The sequence below is a fragment of the Miniopterus schreibersii genome (assembly GCF_964146895.1).
Source record: "Miniopterus schreibersii genome assembly, chromosome: 16".
Taxonomy (NCBI): Eukaryota; Metazoa; Chordata; class Mammalia; order Chiroptera; family Miniopteridae; genus Miniopterus; species Miniopterus schreibersii.
The window spans coordinates 17,688,340-17,713,862 of record NC_138116.1 but is presented as its reverse complement, the minus strand read 5'-3'; the positions used below and the strand labels follow the sequence as shown (position 1 = coordinate 17,713,862).

General features: G+C 37.5%; 1 protein-coding gene across 8 annotated transcripts in view; it reads right to left on the bottom strand.

The window, feature by feature from the left end:
- Positions 1-25,510, bottom strand: part of MBTD1 (mbt domain containing 1) — a 45,491-nt gene extending 19,981 nt beyond the window's left edge. For 2 of the 8 annotated variants that reach the window (XM_081160919.1, XM_081160926.1), the window contains exons 1-6: positions 25,110-25,217; positions 16,428-16,629; positions 14,102-14,235; positions 12,683-12,797; positions 11,781-11,863; positions 2,475-2,592 (exon numbers count right to left, since the gene is read on the bottom strand). In XM_081160919.1, coding sequence (XP_081017045.1) covers positions 2,475-2,592; positions 11,781-11,863; positions 12,683-12,797; positions 14,102-14,235; positions 16,428-16,629; positions 25,110-25,130 — 673 coding nt within the window. In that variant the 5' untranslated portion in view covers positions 25,131-25,217. Of the gene's footprint in view, positions 1-2,474; positions 2,593-11,780; positions 11,864-12,682; positions 12,798-14,095; positions 14,236-16,427; positions 16,630-20,373; positions 20,472-24,422; positions 24,488-25,109; positions 25,360-25,394 lie in introns of those variants that run through there. The other 6 variants (XM_081160920.1, XM_081160923.1, XM_081160922.1 and 3 more) reach the window with 6 other exon arrangements.
- Between the last annotated feature and the right edge of the window lie 13 nt (positions 25,511-25,523).

Genomic DNA, 25,523 nt, shown 5'->3' with positions numbered 1-25,523 from the left:
ACTCTTTTCAGAGCATAGCTTCCTCCTTAGAATATATTTCAATTTACCCATAGTTTCTTAAATTCTAAAGAAATTTGCAGTGAAAACAGGGTTGGAAAAGTTCTATTAGAATGTGTAGTCTTGAAAATGAAAGAAAGAAGATTGTATGTGCTAAGTTAGCAAAACCTTTTCAAGTCATAGAAACCCAGGTACAGTACATTTCAAAGAAATGATTTTATCCAGCTGATTAGGTGATCAACTATTCTTGGATAATTTGAATTTAGCTACTTCAAGAATCTAAATTTTCCTGTCCTATTTATTTGGAAATAAGACTTGAAAATGCTAGGTAAAGAAATTCAACAAATAGAAACAAAAGTCTGTGGAATCACTTAAAAATGATTATAACTAAGCAAATAGGAAGCCGTATTTTGCAGAAAGAACAGAAAGTATAATATAACCTGTTTATAATTTAATAAACCTTATGTTGAAATAGATTAAAGTTTAATTTAAGGCCTTTAATGGAATAAAAGAGGCCCAATAAACTTATATTTCAGGCTGGGAGCTAAATTCAGTCAGCATTTTCATGTGCTAATATCTAATAAAAATGTATAGCATTAAACCTAGTTTTAAAATTCAGTAATTCATAGAACAATTCATGAGTCTGCTAACTGTTGCTGAGCTCTAGTTCATGATTAACATCAGGCTCACTTCTAAAACTTCACTGAAGTGGCTTAGAATACGATATATGAGGCAATTAGATAAAATAGAAATGTAAAATCAGAGATGGAAGGTAGAAATAATTCTTGGATATTAAATGCAACTGACTTAAACACCTAGGACAGAAACAATATATTGGTGCTTTAAATTACGGTGTAGAGAGTAAGACGGGCATTTAGAGAATGTTTATATAGCAGGGGAACATTTCAAGAAAAAGGGGGGAACTGAACTGGGTCATATGCCAAGTACAAAGCATGGGACATTCTTATGAGAGTAAGCAAAGGTACAGAGGTGACAGAGAACATGCCATATGAGGCAGGACAAAGATTAATCTCATTAGAACAGATCACTGGTGTTGGGGAGCAACAAAAGATTTGGTCATTGGTATATGGTGCAAACCAAAGAGCTGTACATCCTTTAAGGCAGGAGTGGGGAATGTCCAGCCTGAAATCATCTGGTCTGGCCCTGCCAAGGCCTCACCAAAGAGAAGCAGTTCCAGCCATCACATTAGGGGGGAGTTAATGAAATGTTTGACCAAATCTAGCAGGCTAATTTTTAAGTTGATAATTCTGTTTGGCCTGAGAATGATGTTATAAATATCCAAATGGCCCTTGGCATGAAAAAGGCTCCTCACCCCTGCTTTAAGGACAAAGAAGCCATTAAAGATATTTGAGCAGAAAAATGGAATTAACATCACTTTTAGGTAAATTAAGTCTACAGCAAAACACAGTGAGCAGTGTGTAGGGTGACTGGGGGAGAATTCCTGGAAATAGGACCAGAAAGAGTACACCTCTTCCAGTGATCTAAGGACAACTTTTCTTATTTGAGTGGCTGCCCCTGCTCTAAAGTACTACAGTGCCCTACACCACCACTACTCACTGAGCACCTTGTCAGAAACACATTCAACGTTTGGTAGGTGTAAGCTTGCTGAAGAAAACAAATCTTACACTTCCGCACGCCACCTGCCTACAGTGTCTAACACAGAAAATACCCCACACATTTACTTCATGAGCGATAAGGTAATAAGGGCCAGGTACACGAAAGTAGTGGGAATGAAGAAAAAAGAACCGAAGAAACATGACATTATCAATACTAGTGCACTTTTGGTATTATGAATCATGTATTTCCCTATTTCAGTTGTTGTCAAACTATATTATGGCCCACAGATCTGGCCTGATTTAAAAAGAAAATATGTTTTTATTGATTTCAAAGAGAGGAAGGGAGCAGGGAAGAAAGAGAAACATCAATGATGAGAGAGTCATTGATCGGCTGCCTCCTGCACGCCCCCTACTGGAGATCGAGCCCACAACCCAGGCATGTGCCTGGACTGGGAATCAAACAGTGATCTCCTGGGTCCCAGGTAGATGCTCAACCGCTGAGCCATGCTGGCTGGGCTGGTATTTTTTATAAGTCTGCCATCTAACAATTTTTAATGGTTGAGAATAAACAAAGGATAGTATTTCATAATATGTGACATTCAGATAAAATTAAAATTTCGGCACCTATAAATAAAATTGTACTAAAACTCAGCCATGCCTATTCATCTGTGTATTGCTATATCTGCTTTCATGCTACAATGGTGGAGTTGAGCAGTTGCGACAGATTGCATTGCCCAAGAAGCTGAAAATATTTATGTCTGGCTTTTAACAGGAAAGTTTGCCAACCCCTGATCTATTACCATACTTACTTATTTGGCAATATTTGCAAAATTTACAACTATGCTTCCTTAAATGTTACAAACAATAGGCATTTTCTAGTACATTATGCGTGCTTTTCACCTGCTAATTTTACAATTCCAGCAATCCAGAAGACTTTGGTAGGTAGGCTGCAGTCTGTATTGGGAACTTCTACTCTCACATTTTCTGAGATATCACCCCAGCAGGTCCCCATAGGTGCCTGTCATATAAAAATTATTAAATTATCATCTTAGTAACATAAAGTCTAAAACATACCATTAAAAATTAAGCATTACCATCAATAATAAAAATATTAAACTAAAAATGCCATTTAATTAATTCACTTTTCTTTAAAAATATAATTGTTATTCCCCTTTTCACAGAATTCTGTTCAGAAAAAGCCAGTGACAAGCTCAAGATGAAGAGGGTTCACATATATTAGAATAGATGCATATTGACTTCAAAATTCAATGCTGTCCTAATACAGCAATTCTTGTAAAAACTGAATCACAACTTGATAGATTTCACAGGATAAAGTTGACTTAAGAAACTCATTATTTTAAATTTGCACTGAATAAATGCACTTTACCTTAATCTCTAATTTTAAAAGATCTCACTAAAGAGCAGAAAGAAAAATAATTCCCATCAGCAATGTGGTTTCCAATAACAAAGGAGAAACAAAACTTAGTTATCTGTATTTTCAGCTTAGTTAAATTCACAGAACAGAAATATAGCCTGTTGAAACAGACATGTGGCAAAAGCACTGGGTAACGTTATTTAAAAGTTGGAGTTGAAGAGTTTTTGGAGATGCATACTATGGTAAATTGTGAAATAATTTCTTATTTCTAAATTTCTCATGCAGGAGTTACTATAAACAAAGAGGAAACTTTCAATGTTAGAACTGGTAACCACTAGTCTCCACACCAAAAGGTTAAAATGGAGATCCAGAAAACCAATAAAATGACTATCACAAAGGGATTTCCCCAAAATCTCACATATGTCCCTAAATTACAATTTCTACTACATTTTAATCCTTAAAACTTGAGGCCATTTACAATTATCTGGAACGTATGCAATGATTAATTAAATAAGTGAATTCAGGAATATAAATGCTGATAATACTGAACAGTCTCTGTGGCCCTTGATATCTGCTCCTCATAAAATACAATTTAGAAACTTGATCACAGAGAAAAGGATTAGGTTATAAAAGACCTGATAATACAAACAAATCAGGAGAAGAAAAAATATCTTCAAAGCTCAAAGATGAGTAAACAAAGACATCTAGGAGTTACAAGAACTAGCCAATTTGAACACCAGGCAATGTTTTCCATGCGAGGCCTCCTATATTTTCGCAAATGCTAACCCAACAGGAGGATTAGTCTAAAATAGCACTTGACCCCTATCCTCTCAACAGTTTATATGGAAGTTCTGAAGGAGAGGAAGAAAATGTCAAATAATACTGAGCTAGGATAATTCTGGAACCAAACACAGAAATCCATTTGTGGCTACTGCTTCAAGTAGCAAACAATGAATCTGCCTCAGTAACTTGGAGACAGTGGCCTCTCTCAACGATTTGTGATTCTGGAAGGGTACACATAACTATCTCCCTGAGCTGTGCAAAAACAATACATCCATCACAACTACCTCTTTCTGCTTTTTAAAAATTGAAATATTGGACTCTTCAGGTTCTGCTATCTCCCCCTATATCACTCTAGACTGTAGGGCCATCCCTATTGCCAGCAGATATGATCAGAAAAGGAGAGGCTGGAAGGAATATAGGTAACATAGATTAAACTAAGATAAATTAACACAAAGACCATGTATTCAATTCTGTGAGGATGAACCAATCAGAGCAGACAGATGCAGTTAAATGTATGTATTAAATTAAGGGAGGGTATTCATTCCTTTGTTAGGCTGCCAAATCTTATGGATTTATTTTTCATTGAGAAAGAGGCATGGTACTGCTGACCAGTTGGAGTTTATGTTGGCATACTGTTAAGTGAATTTGGCATTCAGGACTCCTTTTTGAACTAGATATGACAATGTCATACTGACTTAAAAAAAAAGCCTTAACAATTGTTTGGAGAAAATAACTTTTAGTCATATTTTATTAAAGACAACAAAGTATCAATATGCTCACTTGAAAAATTAAGTTAATGTTGACTTTAGTGGGGGAGATTGTTTTGGTCCCTACAGTCTGGATTGGTATAGGAGAAAGTAGCAGAAAGTGACATTTGTTCTTGCCTGTAAGTTTGTGGTTCTGCTAGGCCCTCTTAAACCAATCCATATGGTTTACTCTAAGAAAAAAAAGAAAAAAACAACAACAAAAAAAGAGCACCACAGTCATTGCACAGTATGTGCTCGATGTGTTAATAAGGTAATTTTATAGATATATCTGCCCTTTTGTTTAAAATGAATATTCTTAAGTGTGGAAGACTAAATGACCCAGGGCTTGACAGCCATCTTCATCCAAGTCATCTGTCTTCTCTTGCTGGCAGGAGGGATACCTCTGAAAGTCTGGATTGGCATAGCATGAACTAGCAGAACCATAATTTACAGGTAACAACAAATTTACCTTCCAGACTCAGGGCGAGAGGTCCACCTCAGGCTCCTCCCAAACCAGGAAGATGTGCTTCACCACTTCCTGCTCCAGGGCCACTCGTGAGGGCTATCTGGGAGCGACTCTCCTTCCCTGCAAGGTAAGCTATCATCAGGTCCTGCAGGACACGGCCAAATCCAAACGCTGAGGCTCCCCAGCACAAATGTACGATAACCTCCACCTCCCTGTCAGAAAGTAAGTCGGTGGGAAGCCTTATTTTCTGCACTCAAGAACATTCCCAGATAGGCCAGCAGCCCGGGACTCTCAGAGGGCTGATTCACTGTACACATGATGCTTCAGGGCAGAAACAGAGATTTCCTTCCACAGAGCTGTCAACCTGTAACTTCTGATAATCACACACAACTTTCAGTATTACAGAGTTTAAGTGGGCAGAGGTTACCCTGAAGTTGGAAATAGGTAATAATAAAAAAAATCAATTCTAATGATGATATGGCAAATGCGGAAAAAGCCACCATTAAAATACTTTAAGACCAGTAGGCATATGATTACTAAAGCGCACCAAGTAGAAAAAGATAACATATTACTTGGCTAAAAAAAGGGAGAAAACATTACAGGAAATTAACTAGAAAGAAATTAGAACTCCTAAATACTACTTGCTAGAATTAACAGGGGGAAAAAGCTTATTCCCTCTTTCTCCAGAAATCCCACTCACCTTTTGATACTAGAATCTACTTTTTGGGGTGGTAGTAGCAGGGAGATGGGGAGTGCATGGAGAGTACAGAAGGAAAATGGGATGCTTGGGGTGGACGATTATAATTGAGAGAATGTCATGTGTACATAAAAAGAGAAAGCAGTGGTTAGTAGTTTGAAAGGCATAAAACATACATAACTAAAAAACATATTAAACCAGTATTGTTTAAGAATCGGGAGACTGCAATAGAAAACCACTTCAGAAAACAGACCAAAATTAAGAAAATAATCTAGATTATTTAGGTTTTCTTTAAAACTGGTGATTTTTATTATATCATAGTTCACTGCTTTCCTGCAGAGAATCTTTTGTGGCAAGACAGCTAACTCAGATGGAGCACTACCAAGTGTCAAAAACTAATTTAAGCTTTATTGCCATTAGAAAGAAATTCTGTAACCTAGGATGACATAGTGAAGATTCTAACATAGTTAAAATGGGCGTGAAGTCATATTTACTTTCAACTTTCAATAGAGTCATGTGTAAGTGCATATGTGTGGTCAAGGCTAGGGAAAAACTTTTTTTTTTTACTTGAAAAAAGATTATTTTACTGATAAGCACATACATGAGAAATAGATAAGTTTTACTATAAATTGTTACTGTACATATACAAACAAAAGAGCTTTTCTTTTGTTAAATTTAAAAATATACTTGTGATACATGTTGCAAAGAGATGATTAGAAAATGTCATGTAAGAAATACCGAGTAATATTTGTGGAGGCAGGATGAAAAAAAATAGTAAATTCGGCTTTAATTTTATGGCACACATGTACAAAGGACCTTTTTTAAAAAAATACGAAACAACTACTTTCAAGGAGAAAAAAGTAGGATGATTACATTTCCGGCTTTAGCAATGACGACAAGAATACACCCCAGTATACAGTCCAAGTACCGAACAAACAAAAGAAATGTGAGACCTGTAAATACGTAACTAGAGTACAATTTTAACTTTTGTGTAATTCATGTACATTTGATGTTAGCACATTTTGCCTTCCACTGTAATACCTAGGGAAGAAATGTTTTACTTGATTTTAGAAAGCAAATAATGGGAAATAGGATTACTTCAATTTAAAAGACTAGGCTTTAAAAAAAATTAACAGCCCTGGCCAAGTAGCTCAGTTGATAAGAGCACTGTTCCAAGATCACGCCAAGGTTGCGGGTTCGATCTTGAGTCAGGCACATACAAGAATCAACCAATGAATGTATAAGTAAGTGGCATAACAAACTGATGTCTCTCTCTCCCTTCCTCTCTAAAAATAAATAAAAAAATAAAAAAATTAGCAGTGCTTTAAAGCTAAATGTCCCCCATACACATAGATCAACTGGAGGTCCTCTTGGGTCCAAACATAAATTATTCATAGAAGAAAATAACCTGTGAATTTCATTACTGTATATATTGTACCTAACTGGCATGTGGTTCTGTATTGGTATTTTGGAGATTTTCACAGGATAGATCTGGATACTGCTTAGGGCTGTGAATAGAAAAAATATATATATTGGTCTCTGCCCCTGGTTCCTGGCACAGAGCTCTTAAAACCTTCATAATTTCCTAAGTAATAAGAGCATTAGAAGCACCTTTGGTTCTAGTATTTGGCCTTCGGCCCTGCTTCCTGACCCAGAGCTCCTAAATCCTTTGGGATTTCCTGGGTGAAGGAGTGTTTTTTGTTCTAAGGACACAACTCTCTGTGGGCTTCTAAACGCTTCAGGATAGGGGCTGGTCATCAGGAACACCAAGCTGTAATTGTAAGCTTGAAGCTTCTAGCCCGATCAGATCCCTCACCTTCCAGGAGAGCGAGCGAGAGGACGGAAAGGAGATTGTGTCTGTGTGACGAGGCCTCCGTGACCATCCCAGAAGTGTCACGAGAGCTCTGGGCCCCTTTCCACATATCACACCCTATGTAGCTCTTCATCCGTATCCTTTATTATAAACGAGTATATGTGTTTTGAACCTAAGGGGTCATGGAAACTAATTTATAGCTGGTCTGTCAGAAGTACAGGTGACAGCCTGGGACTATTTTTTTTTCTTTTTCTAATTTATCTTTATTGTTGAAAGTATTATAGATACCCCCTCTCCCCACCGACCCTCTCTATCCCAACCCCCTGGGACTTTTGACTGGTATCCTAAGTGGGGGCAGTCTTGCGAGACTGAGACCTTATCTTGAGGGGTCTGGTGCTAAGTCCAGATAGTGTCAGAATTGAACTAGATTACAGGATACCTAGCTTGTGTCAGAGAGTTGCTTGATGTGTGGAAAATCCATAGATCAGTGTCAGGAGTATTGTCTGGCACTAGTGTGTGAATACAGGAGTAGGAAGTGTTTTTCCTATAGAGGCTTAATTCAAATTGATGTTAAAAAAATAAATAAATAAAAAAACTTTCCAAAGCCCAAAATTGAAAATTACAATCTGGCTACTAAAATAGCAAGTTTCTTCATTTATAATAAGAGATGAATTAAATGAACTAGATGATTTTTAATAAATATTTAAAATTTTTATTTACTGACTTGAGAGAGAGAGAAAAAGGGAAGAGAAACAATGATTTGCTGTTCCACTCATTTATGCATTCATTGGTTGTTTCTTGTATGTGCTCTGACCAGGGACTGAACCTATGACCTTGGTGTATTGGGAAGATGCTCTAACCAACTAAGCTACTGGACAAGGGCTGAACTAGAAGACTTTTAAGATGACTTACAGCTTTGTGCGGTATGTTTTAGAATTAAAAGTGATATTATTGCCCTATCCAGTTTGGCTCAGTGGTTAGAGTGTCGGCCCGTGGACTGAAGGGTCCGGGTTCAATTATGACTAAGGGCATGTACCTTGGTTGCAGGCTTGATTCCCAGCCTGTCGGGCACATGAGAGAGGCAACCAGTTGATGTGTCTCTCACATTGATGTTTCTCTCTCTCCCTTCCACTCTTTCTGAAAAAGCAATGGAAAAAATATCCTCAGATGAGGATTTAAAAAAAAAAGAAAAAAAAGAGTGGTATTATCTAACTCAGTGGTTTTCAACCTCAGAACCTGCCCAGGAAGTGGGAGCTGAGGGCCAAGGCTCCGGCCATATCGTCCCACTTCTTCTAGACCAGTCAGAGCAGCTTCCTCTTATCCTAGTTATGTTTATTAGGGAAAAGGGGAATTCTGATGACTAAGACAAACAAAAAATTGAAAACTACAACCTAGATAAAACAAAAGATATATCACAAATACGGCAATCACAATATACAGACTTCTAAATAGATATATTTAATGACAACTGAGCTTAATTTCCATTGCTAAATTATAAAAAATGTCAAACATTGTTCTAATTGAGCATAAACCACTATGCATAATTACAGCAATTATCAAAGAAAACATAGTCCTATGATACACTATGCAGAAACTTCATTCCCAGCAGACAGACCATGGAAAGAGAAATTCTACTCTTAAAATTCTATGACTTTAGGACTAATAATCACATTTCAGTGCCATTATATATAATGTGTGTACGTGGGATCCTTACTCCAGAAGAGTTGGAATATATTATAAAAGCAAGGCAGTCAAGGCTCTGACACCGCCCTCACCCCAATTGCTGGTTTAATCAGAAGAACTCTGCTACCATATTACACACTGGATAATTTAAAAAATTATGTTTGAATAAAGAATCCCCTAGGTGCAGGGAAAGGCTCCTAACCTGTGCTCAAGGTGAAAACAAAACATATGTAGAGTCTGGAGGAAGTAGGCCCTGCTGATGAACCAGTGTTAGGACACATGTCAAGTCTTACAAGACTAGAAGACTGATAATATAAGGCAGGATCTCGTGTTCTCAGCTCCTTCTGACAATAGGTTTTACATAGCCAAAGCTAGTAACTCTTCTTGTAGACCCAGAAAACTCTCTGAGGGGGAGAACCATGAAGAGTCAACTCTAAACAACAAAACCAAGTGTGACCTCCTAAACCAAATGGCTTCAGATGAAGATGCTGGTTAGGCAACAATGCCAACTCATTTGTCCTAAAATATACTAAGAAATTACCAATGTAAATTTTTTCCTATTTGATAAGGAGAAGGCTAAGTAAAGAAAGATGAGTGGAGCAGAAAGGCATTCAGGGACAGATGCCTCACTTCTGAGTGCAAAAGAGGAGGCTCCACAGTATTCATCATCATTATTATTTTAAAATTGGTTTTAGAGAGAGGAAGAGGGAGAGAGAGAGAGAAACACTGATGTGAGAGAGAAACATCAATCAGTTGTCTCCTGAAAGTGGCCTGACTGGGGATTAAACCCAAAACCTGGTATGTGCCCTGACTGGAAATCGAACCTACCACCTTCTGGTGTATGGGAAGGACCTCCAACCAATTGAGCCACACTGGCCAGGGCCACAGTATCCATTATTGATAACATGACTAAGGCTAGCTCCTCTATTCTATATAACAGAATACTTTAATCTTAAAAAAGCAAAGTCGAAAACAAAATCAACTGATTTCATTGAGATTTTCTTGCAAAGACTTTTAACACGGTTTAACCATTCAAACATATGGACATGAAATAAAACATGCTACTGGGACTTTAAAATGCTATTTTAAAAAGTATCCTGGCCTGGCTGGGTGTGGCTCAGTGGTTGAGCATGGAACCTAGGATCCAGGAGATCGAGGTTCAATTCCTGGTCAGGGCACATGCCCAGGTTGCAGGCCTACATGCAGTTGGGGATGTGCAGGAGGCAGCTGATCAATGACAATTCTCTCATCATTGACATTTCTATTTCTCTCTCTCCCTTCCTCTCTCTGAAATCCATAAAGATATATTTTAAAATTAAATAAATAAATAAAAAGTATCTTGACTACTTTAATAGCTTGACATAGCTTATGATATTGAAACATAAAAACCATTATTAATATAAAGATAGTAAAGACATAAAAGCTATTCAGGAGACAACACACAAATATTCCAGGAATCTGGGATGAAAGATTTATTATAACTGAAAACTTAATCTAATTCTGAGCTTCTTAGTACCAGAAGGAACTATCTCAAGAGAAGACGGTAAAAGATTTGCTTAGTAGCTCTCTTTAAAGCTGCTGTTGCTGTGTATTTAATATATCTCACAAACGTGACACCACTATCAACATTACAGTAAAATAAATCATCTACTTTACATTGAGAGAAAGTATCAGGTCTAAGGGCTTAACACCTGTACTTTCACGACAGAAAACTAATGAATGAACTTTAATTTCTATTTCCCCACTAAATTAATATGCTTGGCCTTGATCAAAATCCTGTACTGGCCACAAATGAAAATTCATTTGGATTTCACAGCAAGAACTCAAACTCAGTTTTCTTTACATGCTGTTATTTAAAAGTACAGCCCTAACTTAATAAAATATTAAGTGTAAACAAAATTTCATTCATTAATTCTCTAAACTCTCTTTTCTTCTTATACATGGTCAGTAGCAGATAGAACCTTTGAATATAAATTGATCTGGTAGTTAGGTTAAAAAGTATTAGAGATAATTTATCACAGATAATAGAATAAAAAAAGAATAGAATTAAAAGGAAAGAACTTATCATCAGATACATTTTAAACATAATTTTGAATTATTTCCAATGCTTTGCAACAATCTAATTGCAAAAAAAAAAAAATCTTGCAAAGGGTTTTGCATGATATATATCACATATTTCAGCCCACAATGCTGTTTTACTAACAGTTCCTTCTTTGCTTTGTGATTTTATATTTGGAGACAAAAATGAAACTGGACAATCTTTTCTCTTCTGAATTATCAGGTCAAATCACAAAGATTTAGGTAACATACATGATAGATGGTTTCTATTAGGTTGAACCATATGACATTGTCAATGTACAACTATTTTTGACACACAAAACCAGCAACCTAATATGAAAACTGGATGAGACTAGTTTTTTTCCCTTATTTAAAATAATTTCAGATTCCAATTTCTTCACACAAAGCTTTCACTTATAAAACTTATAGAAGTTATTTTTTAGCTTTTGGTAAGTATAATAAAAAAAATTTCAATTACAAGGTATAAAATAAGATCTAAGGTTAACGATGCTTAGGTGTTATTGTACCTTCAGATTTAAGCAATGAATAAGCCTTTCGATATGAGGTGAGAAATTCCATACTCACGTGTTTAAAGCAGGTAACTGGAGCTGCTATAAAGCTATTGCTATTGATGTAGTTACCCCAGCTGAAACCTTCCATGGAGACTACTGTTGAAATAAAAGAAATTCAGATATGTTACAATTCTCGAATTTTTGTTTTTCCAAAGGCTATTATTTTAAAATGTGAAATAATATAAAATTAATTTATCACCTTCACAGTTTTTCTGTAAAGATTAAAGAATTTCTCTAAATGAACATGAACTTTGGCATAAATCGTATTTGCAAACAAATAGCAGTTTAAGTCTTTTATATACAATATACGCGCTCATAAGTGAATTAAAAGCTCTCCAGTTCAAAGAACAGCTGAGAGCAGATGTGTTCACAATAACAAACATATGGCTATGGCTACTTTTGTTTTTATTCCCACACAGTTCTTAGTGTGAACCTCAGGACAAAGTCTATCCAGTATCTACCACCTAATACTAGGGATTTTCATTACCTTACGCCCTACTTACCTCCCTGCCTTTGCACTTCTGTAAAGAATCTCCTATTAGAAATGGTCCTTTCCTCTTATGACTCTCTTCTCCCCAATCCCTTTGAAGCCTGCTAAATGTCCTATTTCTTTGCCAATTATCTCCACAATGCTCCCTACCAACCAAAGCACAGAGAATCAGTACATAAAGAATAAATACTAAACCAAGTAAAAACCATTGATATTAAGGACACTGTCACAAGTGCTGGACCTTGTGAATGCAAATATCCTTCTGTTTACTGAAATCAAAATTATCATCAGGAAGACTAGTGTCATGTGTTAATATAGCACAGAAATAGCTTAGTTAACCAGAATTCAAAATTAAAATGTCATTAATTATAACTAGATGAATCAGTATACAATTATTTCACCTCTATTACATTCAACCACATTACCTGCTTTAGTCTTTGCTTGATTTTGCAAGGTAGCTTGATACTGAGCATATGCAGCTAGTTTAGCAACTAAAGGTTGTTTCTGAAGAACTTTTGCTTTCTTTGTTGGAGGCTTACCCTAAAACAAGAAGAGTTAAGTAAATAGGATTCTTTTCACCCCACCCCCCAACACCAAAAACTAACTTGATTGCATACTACTCATTCTGCTAAAGTAAACATCGAGGGTTTAGAGAATTATTAAAGCAGAGGGAACATACAAGGAATTTTAACATGAGAAATGTTTTCTGGAGTTCTGGCACAACGTAGATATCTAATATGGGTAGCAGAGCTGGCATAGACAAAAACAGCAATATGCAAATTAATATGTTAATAAAAAATTACATCCCATAAGATGTTAAAATATAGGCTGTGGTGGATACTTGATTCTTTCTTTTACTAGAAATCCAGTGGTTATTCACTCATGCAGGTCGCCAAGCATTGCTATTTGTATGGTAAGAAAAGATAACTTAACGTTTAAAGAGCAAGTGACTGAGGTTTATACCTTTAGTGCTAACGCAAAAGATCAATGACAAAATGATCATGGGCCAAATTCACAGTGTGACAAACTGCCATCCATTTGGGTACAGACCAATGCTCAGGATCTTTAGGCACTGTCTTTCTGAAATATAGAAATACATCTAAGTGATGTATTTCCTTAATTTTGGGGACTTAAATAATCCTTTCAGTGCTATGTAATGATCACAATAAGAAGTTAAAGGAAAGTAAGAAAAATGTGATCAGCAAAATAAAATATATTACAAAAATCAGATTATGTAATGCCTTTAAAACATTGTTTATATGCTACAATAGTAACAACTTAGACAAATGGTCAACTCTCCAGTCATTCTGTAGGTATTGGTGTACATTTAGAGAGAAAGATGATTTTCCTTCTAAATCATGAACGTTTACAAAAAGGTTAGTTGGATTAACTAAATATATTTGGTCAAGGTATCAAATGGGTTGTTATCAAAAGTACATAGCAAAAATGATGGGAAAATAAAACCAAAGGGTAAATCATATTCCTGCAAACGCTGAAAGTTTCTACCTTGATGTTAATCAAAAGAAAACAAGGGGGGAAAATGACTTCGATTTCTGCATATAAAATGGTATCTATTATATTTATAATTATTTAGAAAAAGGGAATTTATTTTTAATTTGTTTACATAATTCAGTTTATTCTGTATACTATGCTCTGTCTCCTTGTAATAGCTGTCAATTTTATAGACTGAAAAGACACTGGAGCTGACTATTTCCTCAGAATGTGGGGTGTAAAATGATAATCAATGGGGCAGAGGTGGAGTGCAGTGAATCACAAAGGGCAGGTAAACGGTGAAAGCCATAGAATAACAGATATAAAGAATAAGAAGGTTTCTGTACCGTTACCTGAAGTCTGGCCAAAATGCTTGCCTTCTTGGAATTAGACGAATAACTTCTTGAACATGAAACGCTGCAGAAACGCTTTGTTTTAGAGTAAAAAGCATCTCGCACACCAACCATCCCACACATTTCGCAGGTAGCTAATTAACAAAATAAAAATATTGCTGTCACGGTCATATAATAAAGTCAATTTAAATCAAATTTAATTTCTTCGACTATCTAAAAGTTCCAATTAAAAAATTTTCCTTCTGCCCTGGCCAGTGTTCTTCAGTGGTTAGTGTCGGCCCACAAATCAAAGGGTCATGGGTTTGATTTCCAGACAAGGACATGTACCTGGGTTGCAGGTTCGATCCCCGGTTTAAGCACATATGGGAGGCAACAAAATTGATGCCTCTCTCACACTGATGTCCCCCCCCCCCCCCATTCCACTCTCTCTAAAAAAACCAAAGGAAAAGATATCCTTGGGTGAAGATTAACAACAAAAAATTTTTTTCTTTTCTAACAGATAGAAAATTTCTTCTGTTATACAAATGGTAGAAAAACCTAGATGAAACTTGGAGAAAAGACTGGTATGATGACATGGCTAGGAGGTCCAGAAGGTCTGACAGGCTTTAAAAAGTGCCAAAAGACACAAACAAATATAAGTCATATCCAACTAACATTTCCTTGGTGCTCACCAGGTGCCAGGCATGTTCACATACATTATGAGCTGCAGTGTTTGAAACAATTACAAAGGATAAAAAGTGTAACACAATCGAGGATCAATACAAAGTGTTGCATAAGCCTTTAAAATACTGCAGAGATTAAAACCTAAATATAACCAATTCTTGGAAAAATGCTAAGGGCAATACAAGCATTCCCTCAAGATAAGTTCAGAAAAAATTACATCCCAAAGGGACAGGGCCAGAGCTCGAAGTAGGTGTTCTATTATTAACTAATAAAGGGCAACAAAACTCTACTATTGTGCCTCTTGTGTAAATTAGCATAATGGACAATAATCTGAAAGGCAGAATACAAGGTTCACAAGAACTGAAGTTCAAAAAAGATAAACAGGTATATCCAGGAGTGGAACTGCTCAATTATATAGTAGTTGTTTTTTTAATTTTTGAGAAATTGTCATACTGTTTTTCTTTATTTTTAATTGATTTTAGAGAGAGAAACATTGATGTGAGAGGGAAACATCGATCAGTTGTCTCCTGTATGCGCCCCGACTAGGGGATCGAACCCACAACCTAGGTATGCGCCTTGACTAGGAATTGAACCCGCAACCTTTCGATGTATGGGACCACGCTCCAACCAATTAAGCCACCCGGCCAGGGCAGGAATAAGACATTTTTAAGATGGCTGAGTTTAGTAAGTAAAAGGTTACTGAAGAGCTTTCAAGTCTTACACCTTGGTTTAAAAAAAGATCCATTGCAAAAGCATAAGACTGGTTTAAACTGGTTTAGTTCATGTGGTCAAGATCAAAGGGTTTTAATTACTTGCAAATTCAGTGTTAGTTTCAAAAAAGTTAAAGAATTTTGATGGCGTGAATGGACACACACTGTCCAGAAAAACAGGAGATAAAAGCCTGAAGCACCTTCTGCCCTAATCACATAGTGTGACCAACCATTTGCCTGAGGTATTTTCCAGAATGTGGGTCTTTCAATCCTAAATCCAGGACAGCCTCGGGCAAATCAGACAGAACAAGTTGTCACCCTATTACTACATAATCTAAAGTATCCCCAGAAGACAGTGAGCAGGATATTGACGAATTAAATCAGGGGGATACTATGAGAATGGCTGAAGCAGCTAGGGTTACTCAGTGTGCCCCAGAGACACACTAGGACTACATCACTATAACAAAATCAGAATTATTCTGTGTACTTTTAAAAAAGCAACATTAGGACCGAAAGACAAAAGTTAGAGCAAGGACAATTTTGATTCAATATAAAGAATATTCTTATAATTAGAGATACCCAATCACTAGAAGTGTTAAAACAGAAAACTTCTTATAAGGAATTGTTACAGAGGGAGAGTCTTTCAAATCTGTAAGTGTGCTAGCCTACAGACTTCCAATTACATAGGGTTTTATTATCTAATTATAAAATTTAAGTCCACATTAAGTTTCTCAGCTGCCTTGTTTTCATTTTGTCCTACTTGCTTTCCACCAGAAGGTGGTAGGCGGACAAAGTAAAGAGATCAGACACAAACTGCTCTACTCTAGAACTGTAAGTTTCTTCCAACTGCACTTTAAAAATTCTGAGGGGACACGACAGAAGAAACGGAATCAAAACGTAAGGCTGTCTAACAGGTGAAGCTGTTCACCGGAGGCGGAGGTCTTCACACTCACCCATGCCGGATTTACCATCTGGGTACGTGTAGACTTGCCCATTGTTCTTGATGATTGGGAGATTGGAAGGTAAAGGAGCAACTTCTTCCTCACTCTCTTCAGAGCTCGAGCTGCTACTTGTGTCCTCACTGCAGCTATCATAACCGTCAAACATCCCGAATGAGTCTCTTCTTTTCCTTTCGGGTGGCGAAGAATGTTCAATCTTAAAAGCAGAAGAAATTAGTAATATGTGACACAGCACTCATACACACCCCCTAAAAGACCTTAGAGTTCAAACTGTGGTAAATGAGGTTTAAAAAAATGAAAATCTAGCCCTGAGAAATGATAATTTTATAATGAAAAGCTAGACATTTGTGTCAAAATGGAGTCCTCCACTTCTCTGAGCACAAATTAGCTACGTTAGCTAGCAAGAGTAACGATAATGATGTAAGAACACTGACTGAATCAGGAGCTCATCCTGTAATTCAAGTTTGGCCATAAACTAGGTGTGTCACTTCTCTATAAAAGAGATTAGATAAGATAATTTAAACAAAAAATTGTGCTGGAATAAATGTAACACGTGATTTCTTAATTTGCCCTTCACTAGCAATTTTCAATTGGTGTGCTGCAAGAATTTTTAAAACATGTAATACCTGACTATTTAGTCAGGGGCACTGACCTCTTTTTCCTTAGATTGTCAAATAAAAAAAATGACAACAGCCAACATAACAATAGTTGCCCAGTGTGAATGCCTTGGCTTAAACCATAAATATATAGGTCATATAATAGAGTTGTACCTTATTGGTCATGTTGCATAATAATGTCGTGTCTGATTGGTTAATTGTTGGTACCAGAAATCCTTATACACAAGTATATAGGCACCTGATTTTTAAAAAAGTCACTTTGGAGCCCTAACTAGGTAGCTCAGTTGGTTAGCGCGTTGTCCCAAAAAGCCAAGGTTGTGGGTTTGATCCCTGGTCAGGGCACATACAAGAATCAACCAATGAATGCATAAGTAAGTGGAACAACAAATTGATGCCCCCTCCCCTCCCAATCAATAAATAAAATTTTTTAAAAAGTCACCTTGGAGCAAAAAGGGTAGAGAATTACTATTATTATTTTTGTAAATCAATAAAATTTATACCTGTTTTTTTTTTTTTTTTGTAAGATTGGCAAAAAAATGTATTTTTGGTGTGCTGCAGAATTTTAGTAATTAGCTTGTGTGCCATGAAATAAAAAAGGTTGAAAATCACTGGTCTAGACTGTAATAATTTAGAGCATACGGTAAATACGTGGATGCTTTTTAAAATCACTGCTAAGAGTTCTAGAAGGGTTAATTGAAAATTTTAAATATTAGGGACAATTTTTAGACAGTAGCTATTTCAAAACTTATAGAAGATAACATTTCTACATATGCAACCCTATTTCATTGTTTTCTTTAACATAAATAATGGTTTAAAAAAACCCCAATTATTACAAGCTAAATATTTTCTTTTCAAAGGAAAAGCACAAAGACACTGTATCTTTTGCATTGAATGCTACTCATGTTCCTCTAAAAAATATTCCTTCACTCAAGCCACAAAAATACCCCCCAAAACTAATATACCACTACTCCAACCTTTCCTGAAATAAATCCCAAAACTTTTATTAAGAAGAAAATAAAAATAAAATAGGAGATAAGAGAGAAAAAAATATTTGAAAGAGGAAAAAAAAAGTCAAACTGTCATTAAACATGTAGTGAGCATCGACAAAAGAATTTTTAGAGTTTGGCACCTATCCTTATTCTTTGGCTTTAATCATATATATATATATACATTTCTGGTATCAACTTACACTTCATGCACAATTTCTTTTCTGGTTAACATGACCAATAACAAAGCTGGTTCTGTTAACTAACTTCAAAATAAAACTGGAAAATCATGTTAGGTGACTAAGGCCTTGAATATAAGGTGAGGGATGACTGCAGGTGAGGAAACCTCACTTAACATTTGGGCGTATATGGTAACTCTTCATCCACCACAGAGAAAGTCGAAAGAGAAGATCTAAAAAATTCATGCACTGAGTAATATGAACCTAATATTTAGAATAACGGAGGTAGATACTAGATAGAAAAGCTAAATGAATTAAAAGTAGTTATCTCATGAGCGCTGAATTGGGAAGAAAAAAGGACTGCTGCAAAGAATACGTTTTTGGCAGTATTTTTATCATTGTTTAACATTGTACAAGCAAATGTATGTCTTTTACAAAAATAAATGTTAATTTTTATAAAGTATAAAAATTCATAAAACTGATAACATTTGAGAGATGATATCTGGCATTGGCAAATTTATGCCATCTTTTTGGAACGCAATTTGACATTACTTATGAAAACTTAAAAACGAAAAACAGTATGCCTTTTGACCACGTATTTCCACTTTTAGAAATCTGCCTTTCTGAAACACTCACAGGACACAAAAATCTATGTGCAAGGGCTTCTTGCAGCAATCATGTGACAGTTAAAAACTGGAGGCTGCCCCGCTGGGCGTGGCTCAGCAGTTGAGTGTGGACCCAGGATCCAGGCGATCAGGGTTCGATTCCCGGTCAGGGCACATGCCTGGGTTGCAGGCTCGATCCCCAGTCAGGGGCGTGCATGAGGCAGCCGATCAATGACTCTCTCATCATTGATCTTTCTATCTCTCTCTCCCTCTCCTTTCCTCTCTATGAAACCAATAAAGAAATATTCAAAAAAACACCAAAAAACTAGAGGCAATCTAACCATCAGTAGGAGAATGGTCAGCAATAGGTAAAATAGTGAAAGATGTAAATTGTAGATTATTAGTATGACTCATTTTTTATTAAAAGAAACTATACTGGTGTATGCACAGACTGATATATCTATACTTGTTTATATAAGCATTTACAAAGATCGTACAAGGAACTGCTACACTCTTAACAGGGTGAGGATGGGATGGTAGAATGACTTAAACTTCTTTATGGTTTTCATTTTCTTTTTTTAAACAGCAAACATGTAATACTTCTGTAATGAAAAGTAAAACAAAACAGAGGCTTTTATAGTGGCAAAATGGAAGGAGTCATGAATCAGTGGAGTTTCATTTTCCTACTAAAACTGTCACCCTGATGAACCTTTCTCCCTATAAAGTAATTAAAAGGTACAGTCATTAACTTGCTGGTATAATCAACCAAAAGTTCCAATGAAAGTATAAACTTTTCTATGAGAAATTTTACAGAAAATATTTGAGATTCCAAATGCAAACACGTATAAATATGCAACCAAGTAATAGCGCAATTTTGATATGAATAAACTTAGTAAAAGTTAACGACTCTCCATTATCCACACCAACAGAGTGACCCACATAACTTTCAAAGTTTTATATTTAGTCACTAAATATTTAAATTTGAAAGCTGTATGTGTGAACTTACAAAATTCAAAATAAAAATAGATACGCTCTGATGACTGGACTCAGTAGGCACTAAGAGCTAACTCGGCTCTTACTGGCCTCTTCCTCCTTCCACCATGGGATGGGTGGGAAGCACAGTCTAGCAGAGGGATGCGATTCACTAGCCTGGACAGACAGGCCTTCTTTCTTTCTAAGCTCACCATGAGGAAAAAAATTAATGGTAAGGATTTGGGATGACTGAGTTTTTGTTTCCCATGAGTTCAATGTGAGAGAAACAGTAAACTTAAGTCAATGACACGATCAGGAGGAAAGGGAAAGTAATAATATCCTGAATAACTCACCGAGGGAAACTAAGAGGTACCTAGGGAACATCAGGAAAGGTGAATATATTACATAACTATATTCTGAAATTTAAAGTAACAGTGAGCAGAAGGAAGCTATTCTTTGATCTGTAAGAAATACAAATTTCTACCTCTTTGGGTTCTGGTTCTACCACTTATGACTTGGGATGTAACAATTACTTGGGTCTCAAGTTTCCCTCTCTTCTAAATAAGGAAAACACCACTTACCACACAGGAAGGATGTATGATAAAATAAATAATTCACATGAATGGGCTTTCGGTTCTTCAGAAGAAAGCTATGAATCCTTAAGTATGAACCTGAAAAGCTATTAAAAATAAGACGACCATGTCAAAATTAAGTCTGAAACACAGTAGCCTAGAGGGTCTTTAAGATCATTATTAGCTATCAATTCTACCCAAATAACAGAATTCATACTAATGCTGTAGTACAAATGTAGGTTGAGCAATCAATCAATATCATTTATTAATATGTTAGTATAGCAAAAAAAAGTTAAATAGGTTATTCGGCATCATGTTGATTTGATACAACCTAAAAGTATTAATGTAAAATGATGACATTTCTTGGTGTTCATCTTTTAAAAACATATTTGGAGCTAGTTGCTGAAAATATATATAACCACTGAACATTAATATCTGTAGGGTATTAATAACGAAACAATTGCCCTGTGTGGCTCGATTGGTTGAGCACTGACCCCTGCACAGAAGGGTTGCCAGTTTGATTCCCAATCAGGGCACATACCCAGGTTACAAGTTTGATCCCTGGTTGGGGCCCGTACAGGAGGCAACTGATTGATGTTTCTCTCTCTCTCTCTCTTTCCCTCACCTTTTCTCTCTCTCTAAAAAAACCACACAAAAACAACAACAACAACAAAAAACAAGAACAAAATAAGGTTAAACACCTATGTGTACACGGGGTTATTTCTCTGGTGTATAAAATAATCTGAAACTAGCTAATTAAAGTTTTGACATCTAAAATTAAAGTAATAGGTGGTATTATCCAATATTTATTGAGCAACATGTACAAATCATTATGCTAAGCACCAAAAATACAAGAAAGTGTTAGGGTTAATATGCCCTAAGTGGCCAAATAGTGGGAGGACAAGAAATTACTATATTAATTAAGGACTACTGTATACAACCAGTTCTTTAAGATTGAAGTAGGAATTGGATAACACAGTGAAAAGAGAAAAAGAAAAAGGGATCCTGGGAAGATAACATTTAAATGATCATTTATAGCAGCTTACATTTTCTTACACAGTGGTCACCACATCCGATTGGAGGTTTACAGAAACCTTGGGAGGGGGAGGGAGGCAGGGCTGATACTCAGCTCATATTTTAGATAAGGAAAATGAAGCTCAAAGAGATTAGGCAACTTGCCTAAGATCAGAGGTCAGGAGATAGCAGACCTAGAGCCAGGCCAGTTTGCCAACTCTATCCAGAGCTCATTTCTACTATGCTAAGTTATCAATACTGAAGTGAGAACTAGAAGGGAGCTCAGAAATCTTCTCATGCACTGTTTTTCTAACCAATGAGATAAAATACTTTGTGGGACATGCATTAAAAACATAGACTCCCAGAACCCACTAAAGACCTACTGAATGATAATCTCCAGGAGAGAGGTTTTGTATTTTGTACAAGAACTCTAAGAGGTGATTCTAGTTACTGAGCTTGGAAAACACTGTTGCATATCTGTATGCCCAATATGGCAGACATGTGGCTATTTAAATTATACTGATTACATCAATAAAATAAAAAATTGGGTTCTTGTTGCATTACCTACCTTTTAAGTGCTCAATAGCCACATGTAGGTAGTGACTACCATACTGGACAGCACAGATATATGGCATTTCCATTACTGCAGAAGTTCTATTGGATAATGATGGTTCTAGACCAACCTTCAACTGTGAGGATAAGAAAACAGAGGCACAGGATCTTGTCCAGTAAGTGCCATGAAGCTAGTTAATGGCAGAATCGAAATTCTAACCTAACTCTGCCAATGCCCCTCTTATTACAGCACTTAATCTCATCTCATATTCTGGTTTTATTTGAATATAATTATTTTCTTTCCACCCTTTCTTGTGGGTTCCAGCAAAGCAAAAAGAAAAATTCTAAATTTGTGTGTGTGGGGGGGATTTCTTTAAAAACGGTTCATTAAAAACCCCCCAAATCATGATTAAATCTAAACCAAGGTGCAATCGTTGCATAAAATTAAAAGTAATCTTAGACAGTTAAGAATATCCTGGTATTAGGAGGCATAGCTTAGCTTCCTTTAACTGTTTTAAGTCCTTCTTCAATTGTCCTGATGTTTTTACCATTCTTGGATTTGAAATTCTGAAACTAATGATAATTTCAATTGGCTTACCTTAAAATTACAAATGTAAAACGGTTAAGTCTTATTTAGCAAACAGTTTTAAAGATGAAAAACTGAGAAACAAGTAGCAACCAAAACAACAGTGGCTAGTCTAATTTTATAATGTGGTCACTCAAACCACTGAGCACCACTGGCTTATAGTAATTCAGAGGTTTAGTATTTATGCCTTAATACATTGTTCTCACTTCTATGCTATAGTTTTACCTTTTGACTACTATGTTATGTTTTAAAACAATTTAAATTGTTTTAACTTCCAATGTAACTGAGGGAGGAGAAGCACCTGCACGTCTAGGAAGGTTTAGACACTTAATTAGGTTAATATATAGCCAGCCATAAAAAACACAGGTCTTCAAAATAAAACCAGTTGTTCCTGTCTAGTATGTTTAGAATGCAAACGTCTCCAAAGTCAGTCAACTTAAGTCGTGACAGTTCATGTTTAAAGCAAGCAGGAAATAACTTGGAGCTCCATATTACAGTATTAAAAAATTTAAAGAGAGAATTATACAGCTTTAGCAATTTTTTCTTAGTACCTAGTATTTATTGCCATGTCAAATTCCAGTGACCACATTTAGAGGAAATATTGTATGTCAAAGTTTGTATAAAAGTAAAAATTAGATGGTTAAAAAACATGGCCCAAATAAGATATTTATGAACTGATACTTATTTAAGACAGTTTGTGCCATAATTTGCAAGGCATCTAGAAGTCTGGGATGGGGTTCCATATAAATAGAAGCAATGTGTTATTCAGAGGAGGTGGTGCAAAAAGGTGGCTATTTTCTTTCTAAACACTGTTTTGTGTAGAGGTAAACAAATGAAAAAAACATACAGCACATTAGAGCAGAACAGCAGTCTCTAACATTTTAAACAGGACTAGGAGTTTAAAGTGAAATTTATTCTCTGGCTTTTAGACCAGATTTATTACTTCTACATTTTATCTGTTATGCCTTGACTTCCATTTCACCACATTCAGAAGAGGAAATCATGTGCCCCCAAGATTCTTATGCCAACAAAACTACTTTTGGTGGGCAGTATGGCTCACCAAGTGAAGGAGAACATTAGCAAAACGCTAAGTGACAGACAATAGTTGAAACTCAACTCTCAACTACCAAGCACTAAGTACGGGTGCATACTAATGCCAACGAGCATAAAAAATATTGCAAACTCTAAGCAAATATTAAAGTGTTGCAAAAGTTTCAAATCTCATAAGAGTTGGGAGAAAACAGAGAATGGAATGAAAGCATTGTGTAGGAGGGGCCCTGAGAAGGTCAGCTTGAAAGGAACACATAGGTCAAAGGGAGGGGAGGAAAGGGGTTTTTTGCTCATTCATCTACCAGAAGATGCTTCTAACAGCTTCAGTACTATTCCCAAGGAGCAATTTTAGGCATCCTTAGGGAAAGTGACTTAGGCAACAAGCAAAGGTGCTTTGAGACAGGAGAACTATAGAGATCATGCTAAAATTTCTAACTTCAAAAAGATGAACTATCAAGAGAAAACAGCCACAAAATCCCCGGACCGTAATTCCCAAGCTTCTTGTAGAAAAATATCAACCATTCTCAGACATATAAACCGGCACTTTTGTGAAACTGACCCAGCAAAGTTTTCAGCTGGCCCTCACTATCTCTCAAACCCTCCTCCCTCCACTTCCCTGCTGTTCTTTCCTGGCACACAAAATATAGGCCAATGAGCTGTGGGTGGGTGAGGAGGATGTGAGAGAAAATTTGAGAAGTAAAAAAAGGGAGCAACTTAACAAGGGCATGAATGAGACGACAAGGTCTATTAAGGGTAGGCAAACAATCAGAGCTACTGAGAAACGGAAAGGGCTTTCCTGGGCAGCAGGGAACGCTCAGTGTGTTGTAGGGATTTAAGCAGAGGCCAGGCTACCTACCACTTGTCACAGAGGCTGCAGAGGGGACGGCTGCTTTTGGGTGACCTCTAATGTCTCTTCCGACTCTGAAACGTTAGGATTCTTTAGTTCACAAAAGAGAACGCAACGGTCACAGAAGCCCACCACTTAGAACCCTTTTAAACTAGAGCAGCCTCCACCGCGGCTTCCCAAACACCACTCCCACCTCTCCCTCCCACACGTGCCCACCCCGCCCCCTTTCAATATCCACCTCCACGTGCGAAATGCCTCGCGGCCCCGGCCCCGAAGCCGATAGGCTCCTTCCTAGGGGCAGCGCCGCAACTGGTCCCCCCGGGGAAGGGAGGGCTCCACTCTCCCACCCCGGGCGCTGGGAAAGTAAAAGTCTCAAATCCAGCCTCCCTGCCGCACCAGCCGGAGCTAAAGGGGGAGGGGACGGGGCGCAGAGAAAACTTTCTTCTAAATTTTTTCTCCCAGAGAGTGTCGTTAGAGTGAAGAGAGAACCCCGGGACAGAAGGGGTGGGGGGAGGGGAACCCCCTGAATCGTTTAACGGCCGGTAGGGGGAGGGGAGCTCCGGAGGTTGAGGGGGCGTGGGATGGAGAAACAGGCCTGGGAGCGGGGTCAGGGAGCTGCAGGGGCTCCTGGGGTCGGGGAGCTGCAGGCATCCCCCCCACCTGGCACACAAAGCGGCTGCCGCGCTCGGCTCTCACCAGATCCTTTGTGTTTTCCATCAGGGCCTCATGGGTAGGGGCTGTCCGTGCTCCCCGGGCCCGCGGCGCCCCCTCCCCGAGCTGGGGGCAGGCACCTCTCCCCGGGGCTACGGCGACTAGAGGGGTGCCCCGGCTGGGCCCAGACCGGTGGCGGCTGCGGCAGCCCCCGGATTTCCCCCCTTTAACTAGGGTGGCCCCAGGATATCAACAACATTAGCATAGCCCTCCCTCCCCAGCGCGCCTGCGCCGTGACCCGCGCCCCGATTGGCCCACTTCCCTACATACCCTCCTTGCTCTCTTCCAGCGTGGGACCCTCCGCAGGCTCCGTACTCCAAGGGCCGTACCAAGACGGCGGGGTGGGAAAAGCAGTTGGGGCTCCAGTCGAGTAGAGCGGTTAGAAAGGCAGGAGGAAGA